At 40.5% G+C, this 20,527-nt stretch overlaps 2 protein-coding genes across 2 annotated transcripts in view; one reads left to right on the forward strand and one right to left on the reverse strand.

Annotated features, from left to right (window-relative positions):
* The window catches only part of LOC119025749 (general transcription factor IIF subunit 2-like), a 43,274-nt gene extending 29,435 nt beyond the window's left edge, over positions 1-13,839 (forward strand). The window contains exons 5-8 of the mRNA XM_037109665.1: positions 8,980-9,061; positions 10,937-11,036; positions 11,901-12,044; positions 13,239-13,839. Of these exons, the coding sequence (XP_036965560.1) occupies positions 8,980-9,061; positions 10,937-11,036; positions 11,901-12,044; positions 13,239-13,373 (461 nt within the window). The 3' untranslated portion in view covers positions 13,374-13,839. The remainder of the gene's footprint in view (positions 1-8,979; positions 9,062-10,936; positions 11,037-11,900; positions 12,045-13,238) is intronic.
* Positions 13,840-14,811: 972 nt separating this feature from the next.
* On the reverse strand, positions 14,812-19,995 carry tpt1 (tumor protein, translationally-controlled 1). The gene is made up of 6 exons (XM_037109666.1): positions 19,838-19,995; positions 19,060-19,133; positions 17,030-17,214; positions 16,776-16,881; positions 16,526-16,642; positions 14,812-15,276 (listed from the first exon to the last, which is right to left on the reverse strand). The coding sequence occupies exons 1-6, from the start codon at positions 19,863-19,865 to the stop codon at positions 15,274-15,276; spliced, it is 513 nt and encodes a 170-aa protein (XP_036965561.1). The 5' UTR covers positions 19,866-19,995; the 3' UTR covers positions 14,812-15,273.
* Positions 19,996-20,527: the final 532 nt, after the last annotated feature.

The following is a 20,527-nucleotide window of genomic DNA, read 5'->3' on the forward strand; positions in this document are numbered from 1 at the left end:
TGCGTGTGAGTGCAACGGAGAAAGGTGATGAAGTGTATAAGACAGTATATTTGACCTTTTTTGTGTATTTTATATCCGACGGAGGTGCAGTCATATGCATGCACATTTTTAGGCAGATTGACATATTCAGACCAAGTTGTGCTAATGTTGAAAAGGAAATACTCAAGCCTCAAAATAATCCTAGGCGTGTTCCATTCTCACAAAGAGTTACATACTGATTGCTAGTGAACATTTGTTCCAAATATTGGTTATCAATTTCCTTGTTTCTTAATAATCAGTTTCAGTATTGGCCCTGAAATAAAAGAACATCTTGGTTGACTCATATTATCAAACCACAGATGGATGCCAGTGCACCCAGTTTGCATACCTGTCATTAGACCTGTCACTGGTTTTCCAACAAGGCCAGAGCAGCTGTCATGTTTTTTTTTTTAGCAGCCATATCATTAATTCATCACATGTACCTGTGAACTGTCATCAGCAGGGCTGTCAGAAAGGTAATGATGTACTTTACTTTAAAACTTTAGAAGGGATGATAAAAAAGCATAAAGCAAGCTAAACCAAGTTGTGTTAATGAGTTATGTTTTACAGACTGTTCATACCAAAGACTTATAAATAAAGGTCTTTCTCTACACAGTATGTTTGATTGCAGTCCAGTTGTCTTGAGTTGGAGAGATTTCCTGATTTCCTGTAGCCACTTACGTGTGAGGTTTTCTTGCTAGCAGCCAAAAATATTTATAAGGAGATATTCATTCATTGTTTGTCCAGATTTTGCTCAGGTAAACAACATCAATAAACTTCAGTGCCAAATATTCTCAGCATCTCTTAAATAATCTCTTGCCAGCCTGACAAAACAGGAAAAGAACAAGCCAAGAAAACCCTTTTGTATAATTTTTAATTTTGGAGTTACAGTGGCCACTTCCTGTGGCAAAAAGTTCCCCTGCAGCCACTTTCCTCATATACAACCCGCACAAGAGAGACTTCTTTGAAACTGTTGACAAGAATACTTGAACTGCAAACAAGGTCAGTTGGGACTCCTCCTCTTATATTTTTGATCCATGGAGGTTTTATAATTGTAAAACTTTCCTTGAGCCAAGAAAAGTGATTTATAAAACCTACAGAGTGATTTTCATTGAATGGAATGGACACAATCTTCGTGTTTGTTTTTTAGTACTTCTTATAAATCTATGCCAGGGGTACTCAAATACAAATCTTAAAGGGCCACAAAGATTTTTTTCAATGACTCAAAGGTTCATGTATTGAGGTCAGTCAGGCCACATGCAATAATACTGTATAATATATATGTTCAAAACAAAGTGTCCCTTTCGTTCAACAAAAACAACAAAAATACGACCTAAAATAAAATGTCATTTCCATTTTGACAAATTAAAATAGAACCTTTTTTTTTTCAACTAAGTCTCTAAGTAAGCACTCTGTTGCTTTTTGTTGTTGTGTCATAGATGTGACAAGAATCCTGCTTGCAGCATGATATGGCGATTTCACTGCATTTATTTTTGTTGTTCTTACCTCTAAATTAATTGAATTTTGAATAAATTTTGAGGAAATGTCTCTTCAAATTTCCTATGCTTCATCTCATAATGCCGTTTCAAATGGGAAATCTTCATCACAGCTTTAGTCTCCTGCTATATTAAGCACATGGATCTTGTGCTGGTTGGAGGGAGAATGAATGCACATTTTTCAGACCATTCTTTGAATTGCCGATTTTCACTGTCCAATGAACTTGGAACACACCATTTTTGTGCAATCTTGGCTCCTACAGCCGCCAAAATGTGAATATGCGAACTGCTCCAAAAATTGCACTCGCAGTGAGTGACCCAGTAACTCGTTGTCTGTGTATCGTTGGACCACTGGCCTATGCACACAACTGTTAGCAACCTGTTGTTTTTTTCAGGAGTAGTTTTTTTACTCAGACAGAAGACGATAAATATATTTGAATGGTGCCACAAAGCTAATAAGCCTTGATAGCTTCTTCCATTTTGGATTTTCTGTCTCTCAATCTCCTCACGTAATTCCACGTAATTCAAATCGAAGTACTTTTTTCCCCCATTAGTATATAAATCCATTCATCCTTTGGAAGTTTTGTATTTACACTGTCATTTTTTTTTGGGGGGGGGGGGGGGTTGTCTGCCCATGAACTCCAACAATAAAGTTTGCTAACAACCTAAGCAATTTATTATTATTTATTCAATTCCCACTATCACTTTATTTTTCCATTTCACCCTCATCATATCACATGCAGCTGGCTCAAGAAAACCATGTCTACTTTTGGTCTGAAGTAAGTGTGAGGTGTGCTTGCTCTCATTGCATTTGAAAAATGAAAACCTGTTTAATTGAGGGAAATGGTGTAATGCGTAGTTGGGCACATGACCCGATGTCTCTCTAAAGATTTTTTTAACCGACTCCTGACCACCTCAAACTTACAAAATCACATTTGGAATTGCAGCCATGAGGTCACCGGGTTTCAATCAGATCTGAGTCGAGATCAGAAGCAAGAGGGTGTTGTTTTGGGAAGGCATTGAACCCTTCCAAAAAAAAAAAAAAGTCTTATTGGAGAGGGATCTCAGAGCAGAGAGAAGGAGGGTCACATGGGCAGCCTGAGGCACAGGAACAGAAGGAGCTTATACAATGGGTCGGACCTCATGTTTGTAAGAAAGAAATTCTTTTTTCGGACACTTAATGACCCTACAAGCTACTAAACCTCAAAAATAAAAAATCTGTTAAGCTGTGATGGTTTTACAGTACAGAAGAGGAGCATTCATGTTGCATTCTGATAAAGGTCTATGACTGATATATTTGTATTCATTGCTCTCACTTCAGTACAGTACGTGTAGGCTTGCTGTATTTGTGGATGATATATAAGGTCAAGCAGAGATGTGGAGAGAGAGTTCATCCAGAGACAGTGATGGTAGATGGAGGCCTGGTGGGCGGTGAGCTGTTTGTTGTGTTTAACATTAGGAAGGTCAGAGCTTTGAGGAAAGGGCCTCGGAGCAGATGCAGAGAAAGAAATGAGTGTGGGGGGTGGACAAGTGATCTCCTCACCCTCGCATCTGTCTCCCTCTTCCTCTACCTTCGCCATGTTTCACATTTCTCAGTGAATTAGCTAAACATAATGTCTTTCAATGTATTTATGTGTCTTGAATACAGTTAAGCCAAGTCTTGCTATTTATGTTTTACTGATTTTTCTTCCGATTGATAGATTCCAAAAACTCAGGAATAAGATTGGAATATCTTTGGTTGAATGTTGTAGTCTTATCTTGATCTCAATGTATAGATATTGCAAACTTTAATTATCTGGTTGTTTTTGGTGTTTGCAGAGAAAATATTCAGCATGACCATGAAATCACTGTGGGTACCATCATAAATTTTGGGCTCACTGCAGCATCTTCTGGTCTTCAATTATTTTGTCTGAATTGGAGAGTTAAACTTGGAGACAAATTGAAGATTTCTTTCATATGGGTTTGTTTTAAATGGTAATGGCTTGTTACTGACTTTTTTATACAGTCATTTCATAATGTCATTTCATAATGGTAACATAAGGAAATAGGCCTCCATGACGTAAAAGCATAATTTATGCTAATATCATTGTTGCCCAAAAGAAAACAGCGTTAGCTTTCTGGTTTGGAGTGCTGACATTTCTATTATTTATTTTTTTTACAGAATGAAGCAAAGAAAAACAAATAAACAAGAATTATGGCAAAATAATCAACACTGCAAATAGCATCTTTAATTGAGTAAACACTTTATTGGAACAGAAAAAAACAAAGTGACATAAAAAAATATATAGGGACTCATCGTAACATGAGACGATGAATTCTTCCATTTAACAGTAAATGTCTTATTGTGCACTTTGGATAGATCATTTATGTTCTTGATGACCCTTCTTGGAGGTCCACTCTCAGTGGTAGAAATCCAGTGTTTGATGTAGTGCAGACTGCTGAACAGTTGTCTTATTGTCACTGTGGATAATTACCCTCTACAGTCTAGAGTCAGTATATATTTGCATGTGTCTGCACTGGTTTGCTGCTGTTTTGACATGATTTGTGTTAAATTCAGACCTCTATAATTTAGAGTTTGACATGATTGGCAGGCAGAGAGCAAGTGTGTGTGTGTGTGTGTGTGTGTGTGTGTGTGTGTGTGTGTGTGTGTGTGTGTGTGTGTCTGACTGAGTGTCTGAGTGTGTGTGTGTATCTGAGTGATTACAGGTAAAACCAAGAGTAAACTGCATATAGGCTGTCACTGCTCTGACACGGTGTTGCTCACATGTAAAGGACATCATGCCACATACATCCAAACATCTTTTGGTGGTGCAGCTTCACAGCTAGCAGCTGGCGTTCAACACCATCAGGTCAGCATTTCCACATTTGCTCAAGAAATGTGTGAAAGGTGTTAATGAAGGATGTCAGTCTGGACCAGGACCTGCAGCTGTCAGTGTGAGACTTTTCCTAATACCTAGGCCTCAAAATCGTCTTATCTAAGTTATCATGGTGAAAACCCTAAAGCAGCTGATTTTAAAAAGATCTGCAACATTTCTGTAAATTGGAAAGCCAATGTGCATTTAACACTTTGTGTGAGAAACATGCCTATTCGCTTGTGTGCACAATGTCTCAGCTGGTTGCCTGGCAACCTCATAGTGACAATAGGGTTGTGGATTGGTGCATAACCCCCCATGAAACCATTTTTTTCACATATTCAGTGAAGTGAAGAGCTGCTGTGTGGCAGATTATTTTTACACTTTGGACAAAACCAGGCCCTTGTGTTCAGTCAATTTAAAGGACAGACATGAGCATGGCATCAATCTTCCCAAGCTCTGGTTAGAATTGTATTTCCCAAAATTAATAACTGTCTCTTTTATTCAAACAAGGAATTTCACCCTGTGGAGACTTTGCATGGATCACTCGTCAATTCTGTTCATACCTCAAGAAAAAATGATCGATGGGAAATTCTCTTAAATCACTCAAGAGTAAGAATGTTTTTGCATGAGGCCCATTGTGTCTGTAGCATCTCATATATCCATATATGAAAGCAGGAATAGCTGCTCAACAAAGTAGAGTTATGCTACATGCACCCATGTGATGGGAAGCATTGGTGGGCCAGATGTGGCCCGGAAATTATTCCCATCAAATGGGCGCATGTAGCATAACTCACCATTTCCTCCTTCACATGTTTAACCGAATCAGATTATTTTCCAGCTCCATCATCTCTACTCTGTGTACCCACTGTCGAACTGCTCCAAGGCATCATATTGACTCTTACATCCAGTCTCAACATGAGTATTTTTGTTTGTTTCCTACGATCTGGAAGAGGATTTTAATGTTCAGATATGGACTTGGTAATTAGTAGGTGCTGTAGTTAGCACTGACTGTGTCCTTGGCGGAGGTATTCTAATGACGTGTATAGTCTTTTTCTAGAAATCTGTTCACACGGATATGGGCTAATAAGATGTTGTAAGAAAGTGAAAATATCCAGCCTAAATGTTTTGTTTTTTTCATCAGTCGACCATCACTGTGTCGACTTGGATTCCGGCCCTTGGATAAATGTAGTTTCAGACCTCTACATTGGAGCATAATAAGGTCTTCTGTAGCTCTGAGTGATGGGCACGTAGGCGAATTAGGATACTGAATGTCTGCTCAAGGTGTGGACCCAAACATTGATCTAGCACTTAGGAGTTTTATAGTGAAGCCAACATGCAGGAGTCTACTATTTATCTCAAGCGTTCCTCCCACACACAGAAGCCTTGAGCTACACATGCCGTGGTCAATCAACATCCCATGCTGCTCCTCTCTTCTTCTTCTATCATCTTTATGTGTCTTTCCATGTTCGGGGAGAGATTTTTTTTCATCTGAATCCTGGCAAGAGCAGCTTATTTCTGTATGGCCTTGACCTCGTTTGACCATGACTACTGCACAACAGGGATGTTAGTGTTGGATAGTCAGTAGGCTTGTGCATCCATGTACACATGTTTCTTGTGTGTGGGTGTGTTTTTAGACGTGTTGCTGGCAAGTGCTCCGGCACTCAACAGCCAATAATTGCACATAATTGCATCCATTTGTTGGAAAGGCAAAGATGAACATTAGTGAGATCTGTGACACGCACTGCAAAGCGTTTGTTGGCTCAAGATTAAAGACGGACTCTAGATGGGATGGTGCATGACATGTGATGTCAGGTGGCATGTGATAGTTACTATGGTGACTGTGAAAGTTGCACCTGCATTTGTTCCGATTTAGCTAACGCTGAATACATCAAGGCAGTTTCTATTGAAGATGACGATGGTGGTGTTTTTATAGCTTTGTCTCCAGCCAGTTCCATTTTTCATTAAAAGCAACAACAATTGCCTCTGTAACTTAAGCCTGATACTGTATGTTTTATTTCTCTGTGCTCTAAAAACTAAATAAATGAAAACACCTAACTGATATGATGCTTTGTTGAATCAGTATGAGCACTGTAGGTTTTTGTCATCAGTACCACTAACATTTTCATAGTTGCCAAACAGTGTAATTACATTACATTGTCACATGATGAACTGGGGCCCAAAAATATAAATGTACATTGTGAAAGAAGCGTCTCAGGATTAATTTTCCTAGCGAAATGACTTGTTGCTGTGTTATAACTGGAGCCGTTCAGCCCAATACAATTTGGAAACGTCAAGAAGAGCTGCTCGATTAAATTGTTTTATCCCCATTCAAGTTAGCCGGGCACTAAACCGGGAGTAAGTTGGCGTGAGCCTCTTGTGCAAATGATCCATGGGATGCCCAATACAGAGGATCTGGGTATTGTCTTACCCGGGAAGTTGAGTCCATGCCTGACATAAACATAATGGGGATTAATCGGCAATTGAAAATAGTCCCAAACATGTAGCCAGTTAACTTCAGCTGGAATAATGTTAGCTAGAGGCTGCAGTGCCCAGCTGTTTCAGTAAACTACTGAGTCTCGACTATTATGGATGTCAACAGCTGACCGCTACAAAAATACACCTGATTTAAAAAAAAAAAAAAAAAAATCATTATTGCATGCATTGTTTCCTGAGAATTTAACGAAAATGTAAAAAAAAAACACGCTACCTCAAAATGTTAAAGAAAGTTGAAATCAGTTCCTCTATTCATCCCTTTATCTGGATGGCACCACAAGTTAATGGGGTGTATTTTCTGTCTGACTTGTCCTCCATTCAGTAGTGTTTGTGTGATCCTGCTGACATACCAGCCAACCAACAAATGGACACACGTGAACACATAACCTCCTCGGCGGAGGTAAAAATGCTTTTGCTCATGAAAAGGGCTCATGTGCGTCCAGCATCAGAGCAGTGAAGCAGCCTAAACTTTATTTGTGGTTTAATCTGTTCACAGTCTGAAAAACAGTACATCACATAATCTGTAGACACAGACTATGGAACTGAAGACACCTCAGAGCATCTGATGCCAACTGAAAGGTGATCCTGCTGTATTGGCGTCATCAGAAACTGACGTAGCTTCGGATGACGTGTGAGAGGGACAGACGTGTTTTCTTGTGTCTTTTCTTCACATTTCTCCCCCACAGTTGAAGTGGGAGAGACAAAAAGGGAAAAGACGTTTGTGACGGAGGTGTGAGGAAGAGGGAGGGAATTTGGCATCTGTACCGGGAGGATTTACTAACTCTGAATCTACAGGATTTCACACCTGAGGATCCTCAACTGTCTATGGAAATTGTTGGAGAACGTAAAAATACGTTTGACAGCCTCTCTCCCTCCTCCACATGTCATCTCAGTCTATCCCTCGCAGTCTGTTGACATCTCCAGCTCTCTGTAGACATTCTCTCTCTCTGTTTGCCCTTTGAGCGTCTCTCTCTCTGCTGGTTTTGGTAACTGATGGGTGGTAAACGTAGCGGCTCCTCAGACCTTTTCATGTGCCCAGATACAAACAATACCAAATCATACAACAGCGCACAATAGACTGAGCTCCTGCCAAAATAACGCCAACGCTTACCAACTGGATGCCACCATTTCCTGGATTGTCGATTCAAATTTTGAAAAGAGACAGTACACAATGAAAGCGGCTTCCAGTGCTGATTGCAGAGCAGTAGAAGAGGCATCAAAATGGTTTTTGGAAAAAGGTTGCATGTTGGACAGTTGAATAATTGGCTGAAGCGGCTTATGAGAGAACAGCTTGAAAAATAAATGCAACAAATTAGAAATCAGAAATAGCTGAAAATGTCACATTGAGAGGAGGGTTGTCAGTGGTTTATGGAGGCTGACCGGCAGGGGTGGAGGAATTAATCAGATCCGTTACTCAAGGAAAAAAACAGTACCACCGTATAAAAATATTTAGTTAAAGGTCCTGTATATAAAAATCATACCAGAGTACAATTTTAGATGTATTATCAGCTAGATGTGCTTAAAGTATCAGATGGATATCATTCAGTCTGCAGAGAGATTCCATTACTGTAACATGAACTGTTAATACTGCTGCATCAGAGTGCAAGTAGCACTTTACTATTGGCATTAGTAAAGGTGGAGGTAGTTGTAGCTACTTTATACAGTATGTTTAGTCCAGTCGTTCTCCATTCAGGGGTAGGACCCCTCTAAAGGCTCTCAAGATCAATCTGAGGTATCAAAAAAAAAATAATTCTGCCTCATTTTTGTTTTTTATGTTGCTTGCATCATATGTAAATGTATTTTAAAAACGTTCAAGTTGTCTTTGTACTGTTTTCAGTTCAGTATGTCAGTAAGAATCATCAAATTATCACGTTCTGTTTAAGTTGCATTTTACCCAGCATCCCAGCTTCTTGGGAATCCGGGTGTACCTGGAAGAGCAGGGTGTCTGTCGGCGTTAATGGCAAAAGTTATAAAACTACAAAACGAGAAGTTTAACAAAAATGAAAACTTTTACTGTAGTGCTCCTGTCTTTCTTCCTTTCCTTATTGTCTTTCGGTGTGTTTGCGCGCATGTGTCTGAATCATGATTGAGCGGCTGAGTCACTGTCTTTGTTGTAGATGAAATCAGTCTGGAGGGGATGGTGGTGCACAGAGCTGAATGCAGACCGGTCGTCAATGACAACTACATGAAGCTGAAGAAGTGAGTGAACTTTTGTCTCATTGTTGGGTCAGTTACGAATAATGATACAAAGACGTGTTAAAGATGTGTTAAACAAAGATATAAACACCTGGATGTATTCAGAAAATACAGCGTATATAACTTATAGTATGTTATCTTATAGTAAATAGAAAAAATAGTATTGCATATGAATATAACAGATGTAAGACTGAAGAGTTGATTTTGACAGCTGTGCACTACTGACCTCATACGGATGTTATGTTATGGATGTTCCTGAAGTTATTCTCTCTCAACTACATTTATTTGATGCATTTAGTTCCTAGTTACTTTGCATTTTCAGATATTTCAGTGTTTATAGACTATTTATTGTGACGTGTTAACAATCAGATATTGTTGTGGGCAGGACGGAGTGTGAGAGGATGTTGCCGTTGCCCTGATAATCGGCCAGGGCTGATAATCGGTCCAAACCTATTGGCGGCATTTCTATTACTGGTACTGGCACAACCCTTAAAACAGACAAACACACAAAAAAAAACCAACAATAACAATTATAACATATCATCATAACTGCGATTTTCCATTCAGCTTGCACCCCCTCAAAAAAGATCTACACACAAATGCATCAAACACTCAGGGCATTTGTTTTTTAAACCTGCTGTTGAATTAGTTTTTTTTTTTTTTCTAACCCTGGACAACACAAAATCTGTTCTAGTGTTGTGAATTAATTCATGAGCACCACGAATTAAAACCGGAGCGTTGCGACGTGTTGACAGGGCCATCGCTGCAACTGTTAATTTGCGTACACCAAACACTCGAGTCCACTCTGCCTTTGCAAATGGTTTCTGTCTCCCCTTCTTTGTAATCCGTTATTCCAGTTAGTTAGTGGATGGTATTGCTATAGCAACTGCATCACTGTGGCAGATGCACTGCTACAATATAACCCAAGGCCGACATGCCACAACACAGCTCGCTTTAGTGTTGTGAGGCCATTTCTGTGTCGGCCATCAAATCAGTAAAGCACAAACAGGAAATCAGTTTTCACCTTAATGGCAGACACGAAGGACACTTTTCTGTCGCTGTCGTCAGCATCAAACAGAGCGAATTTTTCAGATTTCTACTTGATCGTCTTGGCTGAGATTCTCAGGGTGGTACTGTGATGCACTGTGGAGTACATACTGAACTCAGTCCAATTGTATTAGAAAGGCTTCACTCTTCACTCCAGTTTTATAATCGCCCATTTGGATGGCAGCTGACAAATGTCTCTCCATCATGGCAGGCTCCAGGATGTGTAGGACATTATGTTGTCATGGAGGCGTGTGTCTGTGTGTGGACACAACTCAACAGTTTTGGTGGAAGCTTCACCACAGCGTCCTTTTGTGTGGATAAAGTGATTATATGTAACACACTGGCAGATGACAGATTTAAAAAAGCCCCATCTTTGAATATAACTCGCATCCTGTATTTTATTTAGAGAGAGTTATGTGTGTGTGTTTTGTCCTCATGAAGTCAAATTATTAATTCTGTTTTATACCCATTTGTGATGCAGTCAGTTGTGTTTTTGTGTTTATTAACAAAGAAATGTAGAAAGAAATGTAGAAAGATATATTGTGCTAATTATGGCAGTGCTCCGTGTTCTCGGCTCTTAATGTCTGCTGGTTCTGTAGCCATGACTAGACGTGTCAAGAATGAATGATGAGCAACAAGAAATAAATGGAAAGCAGAATAAATATGTCTGGATGGGGCAGCTGCCATTACTTGTTTGGTTCGTTTAACTTTAGGTGCTGACAGTTGTCTCCACGCCACCAGGCACGTCTGTCAGCAGGCATCAAGTTAGATCCCCGAAAACACAAACCAAACTTTCTCTCTTTTGTGTGTGTGTGTGTGTGTGTGTGTCAGGCTGCAGATTAAAGAGTCCACCAAGTCTCCACGTTTGTCGCAGCAGCTGGAGAGAGCCATCACCACCGTTTTCAAGCCTGTGGCCAACCACGATTTCAATGTGAGGACTAATGAAACAAAAAAGGCTGTGTGTTTGTGAGAGAGTGTGTGTTTGTCTCTGTGTGTGCATCTGATTTAAAAACACGGTGTGAAACAAAAAGGTTTCAAGTTGAGGTAAAGCGGAGGAAAAGGCAGCGTTGACCTGCGTCAGATTTTGCTAATAGACAGCAGAGATGTGGACTCAATTTGACTTGCCAGAAAATAAATGGTGTGATTCGACTTTGACCTGGAAGTTTAAGACTGACAAGACTTAGAACGTGATGACAGAATGATATTTTAGGCTCTGCGCTGGCGACAGACGTGGCTGGAAAGCATTGTGTTTTTGGGTTGTCTGTCCGTCCGTCCCATTCCTGTGAAAGCGACAGCTCAAGGGAGGGAATTTCTTCAAATTGGATAATGATAATTACAGCAACAGTTTACACGGAGGTCTCATAGAATACATTTAAGTGATGACATTTAATATCCATAAAGTCAAAGGTCCACTTCACTGTGACATCATAATATTCTACTCGTTATTCAGCACCATGGCTCAGGAACAGCAAGCTGACTGGCACAGAACTGTGAGGCTGTCATTCTAGTTTCTGAATATCAATAATTTATAATACAAATTAAATTCAGTGTCATCATTTGTTAACTGACTTGAGACTTGACTCCACTAAGGACTTGACTCGAAACAAACTGTGATTGTCTAGTTTGAGAAGAAAAATAGACTTTGGACACGTGTGCTTTAGACTTGAATTGAAATAAAGAGACACTAGATTTGATAAGACGTTACACTGGATCAAGAACAGTCTTTGGTGTTATTGTCATTAGTATTAGTATTGATATTGGTGGTGGTAGTAGTAATTTTCCATTTGATTCTCAGGTGCTGCATGAGAAGAAGAAGAAGTCTGAGGGGAAGATGGTGCGGGCCGAGCGGCAGGTCGTGTTGGACATGCTCTTCTCTGCCTTTGAGAAGCACCAATACTACAACATTAAAGACTTGGTGGACATTACCAAACAACCTGTGGTGAGCAGCATGCACACACAAACACACACACACACACACACACACGCATACACACGTGTACACTCACACACACGTTAAACAAACACGTAACAATATAGCTGGAAAAACGAAAAAAAAAACAACAATACACCTGCCCACTATCCACCTTTCTTTGTTAAATTTGAACAAATCGCCCACGGCATGACGTTCATGCCTGTTCACACTATCTTTTGTGGCGAAAATTTGGGGCCAGCACGCACACACACACTCACACAGACACACACAAACATGGGATGAATCGATACAGTGCAGTGGATTCGTTCCAGCTCGCGGAGAACAGCAATGTGTAGGTGCTGATGAGACCTTGAGGTCCTTCTCTCCCTCTGATTGCATCTGATTGCATAACCATCGGCTGAGTAGGAGTCAAACGCCGCAATACACTCCACACCATCATTTCTCTCCTAAAGCACTTGGCTAACACTCAAATTAACTGAACTAAAGTAACCGAAATGCCCATTATGAAAAGTCTTGAAACGCATCACGGTTATTCATCTGGTAGAGTGGGCACGTCTGTGCAAGCTCAACAGAGACACCCAGTGGTGGTTCAGCAGTATGTTCCCACTCATACAGCACTACTGAGGGGGTCACTGCCCCCCTGCTCAGTGTTAGAAAGGAGGTGTGTTAGAGTTATGTCCACTGTGAAACTAAACAGTACTGACAGCAAATATAAATTATGTAAAGTGTAGAAATACAAGCTACACGTCCTTGAGATGGTTTGGTTAGCTTAGCATAAAGACTGGAACAGCTAACCTGGCTGTGTAAAAAAGGGTTGCATGTCAGACTGTTTGTTGGCTGAAGTTTTGTTTTAAACAGACAAATAAAAGAGTAGTGTAAATTTTCTACTAAGGAGTGAATAAGCATATTCCCAAAACCCAGGAAAGTAATTAACTTTATTTATACAGCACAGAGTCGTCGCTGTCGAGGCAATAATGCATTAAGATAAACGTGGACATAAATGATAACAAAAGCAAAAACAGGATAAGAAATATTTCTTGAAGCTCTCTGCTGGTTCACCACAATGGCAGAGTGAAGCTGGTAGCATTTTGTACCCATTAATGTAAAAAAAAAACAAAAAAAAACATGTAACCCGTTGGTCTAAATCCAGTCATTAGGCACAATCTGTTCATTTCATTTCATTTCTGTGCGTTTCTTCAGACCTACCTGAAAGAAATCATGAAGGAAATTGGCACGTACAACAACAAGGGAACTCACAAAAGCACCTGGGAGCTGAAGGCAGAGTACCGACACTACCAGTCTGCTGAGGAAGAGGAGGAGATGCAGACTGCGTAGCTCCAGCAGGTCCTCCGACCAGGACTGCTCAGTGATGTTAGTCTCTTCACTCAGGAAGAGCAGAGATGAGATATTTATTGTCTTCCTGTGTATAAATTTCACAAAGGATATGCAGGTTGTCACACATGCAGGTAGTGTGTGATGTCTTTGAGTTCATCATTTTTTTGTATTTGTTACCTTAATCACGCCTACACAGCTATTTCCTGGGGAATGTTTTTGTTTGGCATAATTCATAATCATACATTTGTTCCTCTGCATATTAATTAACTGTTTGATTTAGACCAAACTTTACTTTCAACATGTTTATGTTTCGACACACAAGACATGAAGCTCCTGCTGCCTGACGATGAACTCCAGCAAGACGGTCTTCTTCATATTTATGCCGATGAATTAGTTTTCCTTGTGTTCGCTGTCAAAAGTCTGTCCATGTTGAACTTTCATACTGAATAAATCCTGCGAACCTTGACACCTGGCATCAGAGACCTTTTGTTGCATTCTTCCCCAGACTGTAAAATCTTTGAGTTGGATGAATCTTTGTGTCAGTCAGAGAAGTACAGGTGGAACCAACAGTAATGAGGCTCCGTCTGTTCTATGTAAAAATGCTTTATTCAACTTTGGTCCTATTGGTCTAGTGCTGAAACAAACTAGTTTCATTGCTGATGAATTGATTAGTGTGGGCTATACAGAATAAATTAAAATTAATTTAAAAAAATAAAGGTGAGAAAAGTTGATCAGTGTCTCCCAAAGCCCAAGATGACATCCCCTTCACCAGAACCAAAGGAAAAACAGTTTACACTCAAAGAAACCAAAAATAATTAAAATTTTAGAAGCAAAAAATCATTAAAATAATTGGCAATGCATTTTTTTCCCCTAATAGTTTAGTTTTGACTGTGTGATAGTCAGTTATAGTCCAACAGAGTTGAAGTTTGTTTTACATTTAAAATAAACAGCACTTAAAAGGGTAATTCCACCAATTATGCATAAAAAAAACTGACAAAAGGGGGTTTGCTTTGTTGTACGCATCACTGATCATTTGCCCACAATGAGTCCAGGAGTCAAATGCTTGACTATTAGACTGCTGTCAAGATTTTTTCCCTACATCTCCCACAATGCACCATCAGTAAAAGCAATCCATTCAATCAAATGCAGCTTCATCTGGAGCCACAAAAGGCTTTATAATCCTTTTTCCACATGTAGCAGAGCTCCCCAAAACATGTGAACACACGTTAAGGTGTGATATTGGTGGTGTTGCCTTTTAAATACTACTAGAGTTCAACAAGTGAATGAAATGCAGTGACAGGTCTGCAACAGCACATTTAAGTGACTGCTCTTCATTTAAGTCAATTCACTCTTTGCCCAACCAAAGAGTGACTGAATGAATCCGGACGTTACAATTTTAAGTTTAGACATGCTCAACATCCAATAAACAAACAGGACATGTGGTGGTACTAGATTTTATTCTGAAATCAAACCATAAGTCTTTTCATTGCAGATGGAATCTCATTGAACCATAAACAGAAAGAGGTCTGAAGAGGTCAACGTGTGTGTGTATGGATCATTGCTAAAAACTGTTCGCAGACAGAAGAAAAACCATGTCTCAAGTCAGAGCTTCACTTGCTGTCCTGCCTTTTAATTTTCAATCACAAAAACAAGGCCAATCCTGGAGGGAAAACAAACACTGCAAAAGCCAAAAAGAAAAAAAGTTAAAAACTGTATTCAGTGACCAATCAGGTTTGATTCGCCCAGCCTTGGGAGTGGTGCTGTGGGGCCGTAATGTGATAAGAAATTCTAGAAGAATGTTTCCGTTCAGGCATGATGCAAAATAATGCTCCTTCAGTCTGCTCTTGGGGCCATTTGGGAAGCAGCAGCCAATTCGAAAGCAGATGTAGTTTCCAGCTTGTTACTGCAAGAAAGAATAATACACATTAAAATACATCTACTAACCATCTCTTCAGTTTCAACTCCCTGTGAACTCCACATTTCCCTCAAGAACTTGGTTCCTAAGTGAGGAATGTTCAAGTTTTACACTCTTATTGTTAGCAGTCGTTATATGAAAACTTCTGTATGGTTTGAGGCTGGACGTCCAGGAGGGGGTCAGATGGGCCCTGTGGAAGGGCCACTGCTCCTGACAACAGGGGCAATGAAGAATTAATCTAGACACTAACATCTGATGGCTACGGCACTGCCACACCTGTAAATGACTCATGTCAAATCATTGTATTCCAAGTGTAATTATGATGTGGTTGATACTCTGTACAATGACAAACTGAGTTCAGTCACGTCTAACAAAAGCTGAAGATGTCAGAAAACGTCTGATTGGTTTGAAGACTTCAGTCTCCTCTTCAGCTGCTCAGTGCTGCACGTCCAGAGATGCTTCTCAAGCTGAAGTTTATGAAGCTGATATGAGTAGTTTCCACATCACAACTTAAAAGTGCATGAACACACCAAAGTAGGAAGATCTGCTACCAAAGTCGTGCACATCAGCTTTTCCACCAGCTAGAGCGGGCATACGAAGGAAGACTACTGAGTTCTGGGAAGTGTAGTATCCAGTGTTTTTTCTTTCGTTTATGCTGCTCAAAAAGTTTTACTTGTTTTTGGAAGATTGTTTCTTTCACACTAGGGATGCAGAAATCAGCCTATCAGGACAGGAATAGGTTGGTTTTAGGCATGGGAATCTGTGCTGCTCAGATACACATGGCATCGTTTCACAGGCTTTCTTACGCCTTTCTCTTCTCGTCTGTTTTCTACCAATCCAGACCACAGACACAGCACAGACCGGGACATTACTTGAGTTGATGACAAGGCAGGCTTTTAGATCATTCTGATGCAAAATTTTAATATCTGATGATTCATTATGATCATAACAATGTTTTTGTATGCCGTCAATAGTGGCTCTTACAGAAAGAAAAAAAATAATCAGAATTGGACAAGGAAATTTTAATCTGTGCACCTCTATTGCAAACTTTATCAAAAGTTGAATACCAACTTTCTTGAGTACGCCTTGAAAATGAAAGACGTACCATCATCATTGACAACTAAAGCTTTTTTCCTTTTAACAAATGTGCTTTCCCTACAATGACGTATCAAAAAAGTCTTCAGCTGCATCACACACACAAAAATCCACTTGCTTCATGACTCATTTGAGTACTTACACATTTCTCAACCTCCAGACCATCTTTGTAGAAAAGCATGTATGGTGTGATACCATCCTCCCGGTAGTTAAGGAGTCCCACCATGCCGTCAGGGTTCATGCTCTCGCCTGTGTAAAACTGTAGGGAGACAACATGTCAGATTACGTCTTTTTCAACAGATACTAGTCAAGATGAGTGTGATTTTAAATACTTTATTACTTAAGAGCATTTATACGAGGTGAGAAACTATCCTTCAGCTCTGTTTAGCTACCTGGAAGTCCTTGATCTGACCAAGAATCTTCTTGAGAGCTGCTGGGGCGCCAGCCATGAATTCTGAAACTCTGTCTGGATGGTGCTCCTCCAGGTAAACCTTAACACTGAACAAGCAAACAGAGTGATAATGTCAAACACTAGAGCCAACACACCAGAGACACTGTTTGGATATGTACCAGTCCAACTTTCTCTCCATTTATCCGCCCTCATATTTAAAATCTGAACATGCAGTGAACCTCCATCATTACTCACGCCTTAAAGTAGCCTTTAATGTAGGTCTGGTAGCCCTTCTTGTCAAAGCTCGTCTCTTGCAGTTTGTGGTTGAGGATGATGTCGACACCAGAGACAGAGCTGTCCTCGCAGCCCTCGGACGCTTCCTCTGCAGAGGCGTTGGCCCCAAGTAAAGAATCATCGATCTTGTCTGTTCTGGTCACACACTAGATGCATTTGAAAGGAAAGCAGAGAGGACAGACAAGTGGCGCAAACATCAATTTATGGTGCATTACAGTGAGAGTAGAAAACACTGTTGGCAGGTGAGGACAGCTGTGCACATGACAGTAAATGTAGTGACGCTGTGGCCAATGTGGCTTTACGGTGTAGGGATGAGCTTCACTTCATCCACTGAACAAAAACAAAAGTAGAGTGCAGTTTAATTTACCTCAGACTGGCTTGCACACACAAAACACAGCTGAACAGTTGCGTTATGGTATTTACCATTATTGTTAGCTGGGCTCACAGCTGGTTTAAGTCTCCGTTTCAAAAATGGCCGAAAAGGGAGAGCAGCTTATCATATTGACAAAGCGAGGCCGAACATGTGAGAGAGGTTAGCATACTGCCAGGTGAGACGTTTACTTGACTTTTATAGATATCAGTGAAACATGACCTTTTCAGTTCTGCTCAGACGAGTGAGAGTGATGGCCAGAGAATTAAAAAAAGTCAATTTGATCATCTTACAATTTTATTTCATGGCTGGTGGACTGCGTTCTGTATGATGAGAGGGAAGGATGCTGTAAAGCAAAGCACTTGATTCCAGCAGCCCTAAAAGCATTTGGTGCCATCTTTAAACATTTCTGGAGGAGATTACTTCTACTACTTTAAAATGGGCAGCTGTATTAAGCAGGTCTTTCTACCACTTACAGAACACGATGCACAAGATGCTTGGAGTGAACTGTTACAAATTACATTTTAAGAAGTTTACTGTGCCGGTGCACTAAAGTCATTTTAGACAACGTTTAATGTTCCAGTACAAAATATCCCGCCTGTTATTTTCTTTGTCACAAGTGTGTAAAAACCATGTACGAGGGATCAGTGAGTGTATCAGCCAATATATCACTATCGGATTTTTTACAATATTAAAAATGTGGTCAGACAGCATTACAGAAGGAATTTCAGGTGCTTTAAAATGATGTGTGTTGATATTTTCCCTTTGCATTTGTTGATCTGATCAATACATCTACAAGGATTGATGAACGTTTAGTGATTAAGGAAGCTAAAGCAGTAACAAATCAAACATCTGTGGCCAATAATTTCAGCCCAAAAAGTATGAATGAGGGATCTTCTTCACCATATTCAAATTTGTTAAACACAAAATGCAGTGACATTCTAGGAAAACACAGTCCCACGTGAGAGTCACCTGTAAAATGAGCTGCCATCTGTAATAAATGGTGAAATCAAACATCTACACGAGTGATGGATAACAACATCCAACTATACCTGGTCATCATCAGTGCGCTGGTGTAATTTTGTTGTCAATGACTGGTCGTGCCTCTTTTCACTAGATGACATTCCTTTTTGTGCGTAGGACACATTAACACCCGCTGACTACTCTGACTGGTATGTAAAGACCACGCCTTTCACATCACTACAGGCAAGAGTTGGGCACGTACTGTGACAAAGAACTGCTCTGCCACCCAACAGAGCTTAATATCTAGGACATCAGACAGAACTGATTTTTGTTGTTGTTGTCATGCAGAAATCTATCAGGGCGAACATGTCCCTGTTGGTCAGTGGACGCTTGCCTCAAGACAGACCCGTGAGTGACGGCCAGAGGATACAGAAGTTAGTTTGGTAGTTTAGTGATCTTATCACATGTGTTAACTTCTACATCGTATGGCTTTTTCAAATCACACAGTATGCCTGATTATTTATGGAGGGCTTGGTGGTGAACAAACAGCTGGTTGAACTGAGTAACATGTACCTGAAGTTGTGACCTCGCATTTATCAGGCCTAACATGTGGAAAGAAACCCCCACCTAACATGACCACACATCCCCACCAACTCACCTTGCCTTCAACTTCATAAAACATCCCATCCTCGGTCAATTTGACTTTGAAGGAGTCCGAGAACATCTCATCTTCTGTTGGAGGGGGGGAAACAAAGAGCGAGATCACAGGGTTAGGGTTAAATGGACACAAAGCAAATCTTGAGGCCTGCCCTGTTGTTGCGCCATAAACTCCAACTTCCACAAACACACTCGACCGGAGTCTTAGTTTCCTGCCTACACGTGAATCAACTTAACCATCTTGTCTGACAGGGTTGAACCGGGGCCACATTTTCTACGTCGCGGTGCTTGGTTAATGCTTCTAGAAGAAAAAAAAAAACCTCTCCAGTCAGACATCCGCTATAAATACAGCTAGCCGCTACATGATGCCGACAGGCCACGTATACCGCGTTATTTTCTCATGACTAACACTACAAGTATACCAACCTCCGTCAGCTATCCTACACCTTAAGCTAAGAGCGTGTGGTTATTCGGTTCAACACGGGGACATGGGGACACGGCAGTCGCTATTTTCTACTTTTAATAACTCACCGGCACACGAGACATGGTCGAATAGGAAAAAAAAAAAGAAAAGCTAACCGGCCTCGGCATCATCGCGCTAACTCTCGCTCCTCTGGTATCGAGCTAGCGCTAGCTTCCGGAGTTAGCTATCACGAGTTAGCTGGCTAGCGGTAATGGAACTCTGTCCCGTTATCCGACAATAACGGCTAAAATGACCGCCGCGGCCCCCGAGGTGACCACATCAGCGTGAGCGAGAACACAAAAAGCGGCAAACTTACGGGTGATGATGCACTTGTAGATGATCATTTTGCCGGTCGGGTGTTGGATCTTCCAGAGACAGAGCAGAGGCCTACCGCCCTAACAGCACATGAGAGGGAAAAGAGCGAAGCCTCCGCGAGGCACTGCATTTACGTCCTGCTGACGTCACTGCGGGTTTGATTACGTTTGCTGCCACTTTGACGTAGTGGCCGGTAGTGGTACTGCAGTGGTATCTAATCCCCTAACTCTAAATGTTTATTTGTTTCTTTTCATGCACCTTTAAAGAAGACGAGATTCATTGTCAGGGGTGGAAGTAACTTTTTTTAGTCACTCAGAAATACTCCTATAAGTACGAGTACGCAGAAGAAAAAAATGACTTAAACTCAGAAGTCTGTAGTCTGTAGTCTAAGTCTGTAATCTGACTCGAGTGTATTACACCTTTCATCTGCATTCTTGTAGCCAATAAGAATATCCAATCCAAAACAGACTGATGAAAACTGACATACAGAGAAAAAAAACAAGAAAAAACAAAACTCCGCAGCAGGCAGATATTCAGCACTCTTTTCACCAGTCAGTAGTTATGCACAATAAAAATACTCTTGGTAGATTAACTATCTCTCTATTTAAAATTATAGTACCACTGTCTGTCTTATCTATGTACACACAACTACTTTTTTCTTTTTACCCAAATGTGTCTGTCTTGAATGATC

The sequence above is a fragment of the Acanthopagrus latus genome, chromosome 9, assembly GCF_904848185.1.
Source record: "Acanthopagrus latus isolate v.2019 chromosome 9, fAcaLat1.1, whole genome shotgun sequence".
In the NCBI taxonomy this organism is placed as follows: Eukaryota; Metazoa; Chordata; class Actinopteri; order Spariformes; family Sparidae; genus Acanthopagrus; species Acanthopagrus latus.

Bases quoted from the DNA above. Each gene is read 5' to 3' on its own strand.
- tpt1 (XM_037109666.1), bottom strand. From the start codon at position 19,865: ATGATCATCTACAAGTGCATCATCACCC. The intron at 17,215-19,059 runs GTGAGTTGGTGG...AAATGCATCTAG, and splicing joins TTTATGAAGTTGAAGGCAAG to TGTGTGACCAGAACAGACAA. The intron at 16,882-17,029 runs GTGAGTAATGAT...TTGCTTGTTCAG, and splicing joins ATTAAAGGCTACTTTAAGGC to TGTTAAGGTTTACCTGGAGG.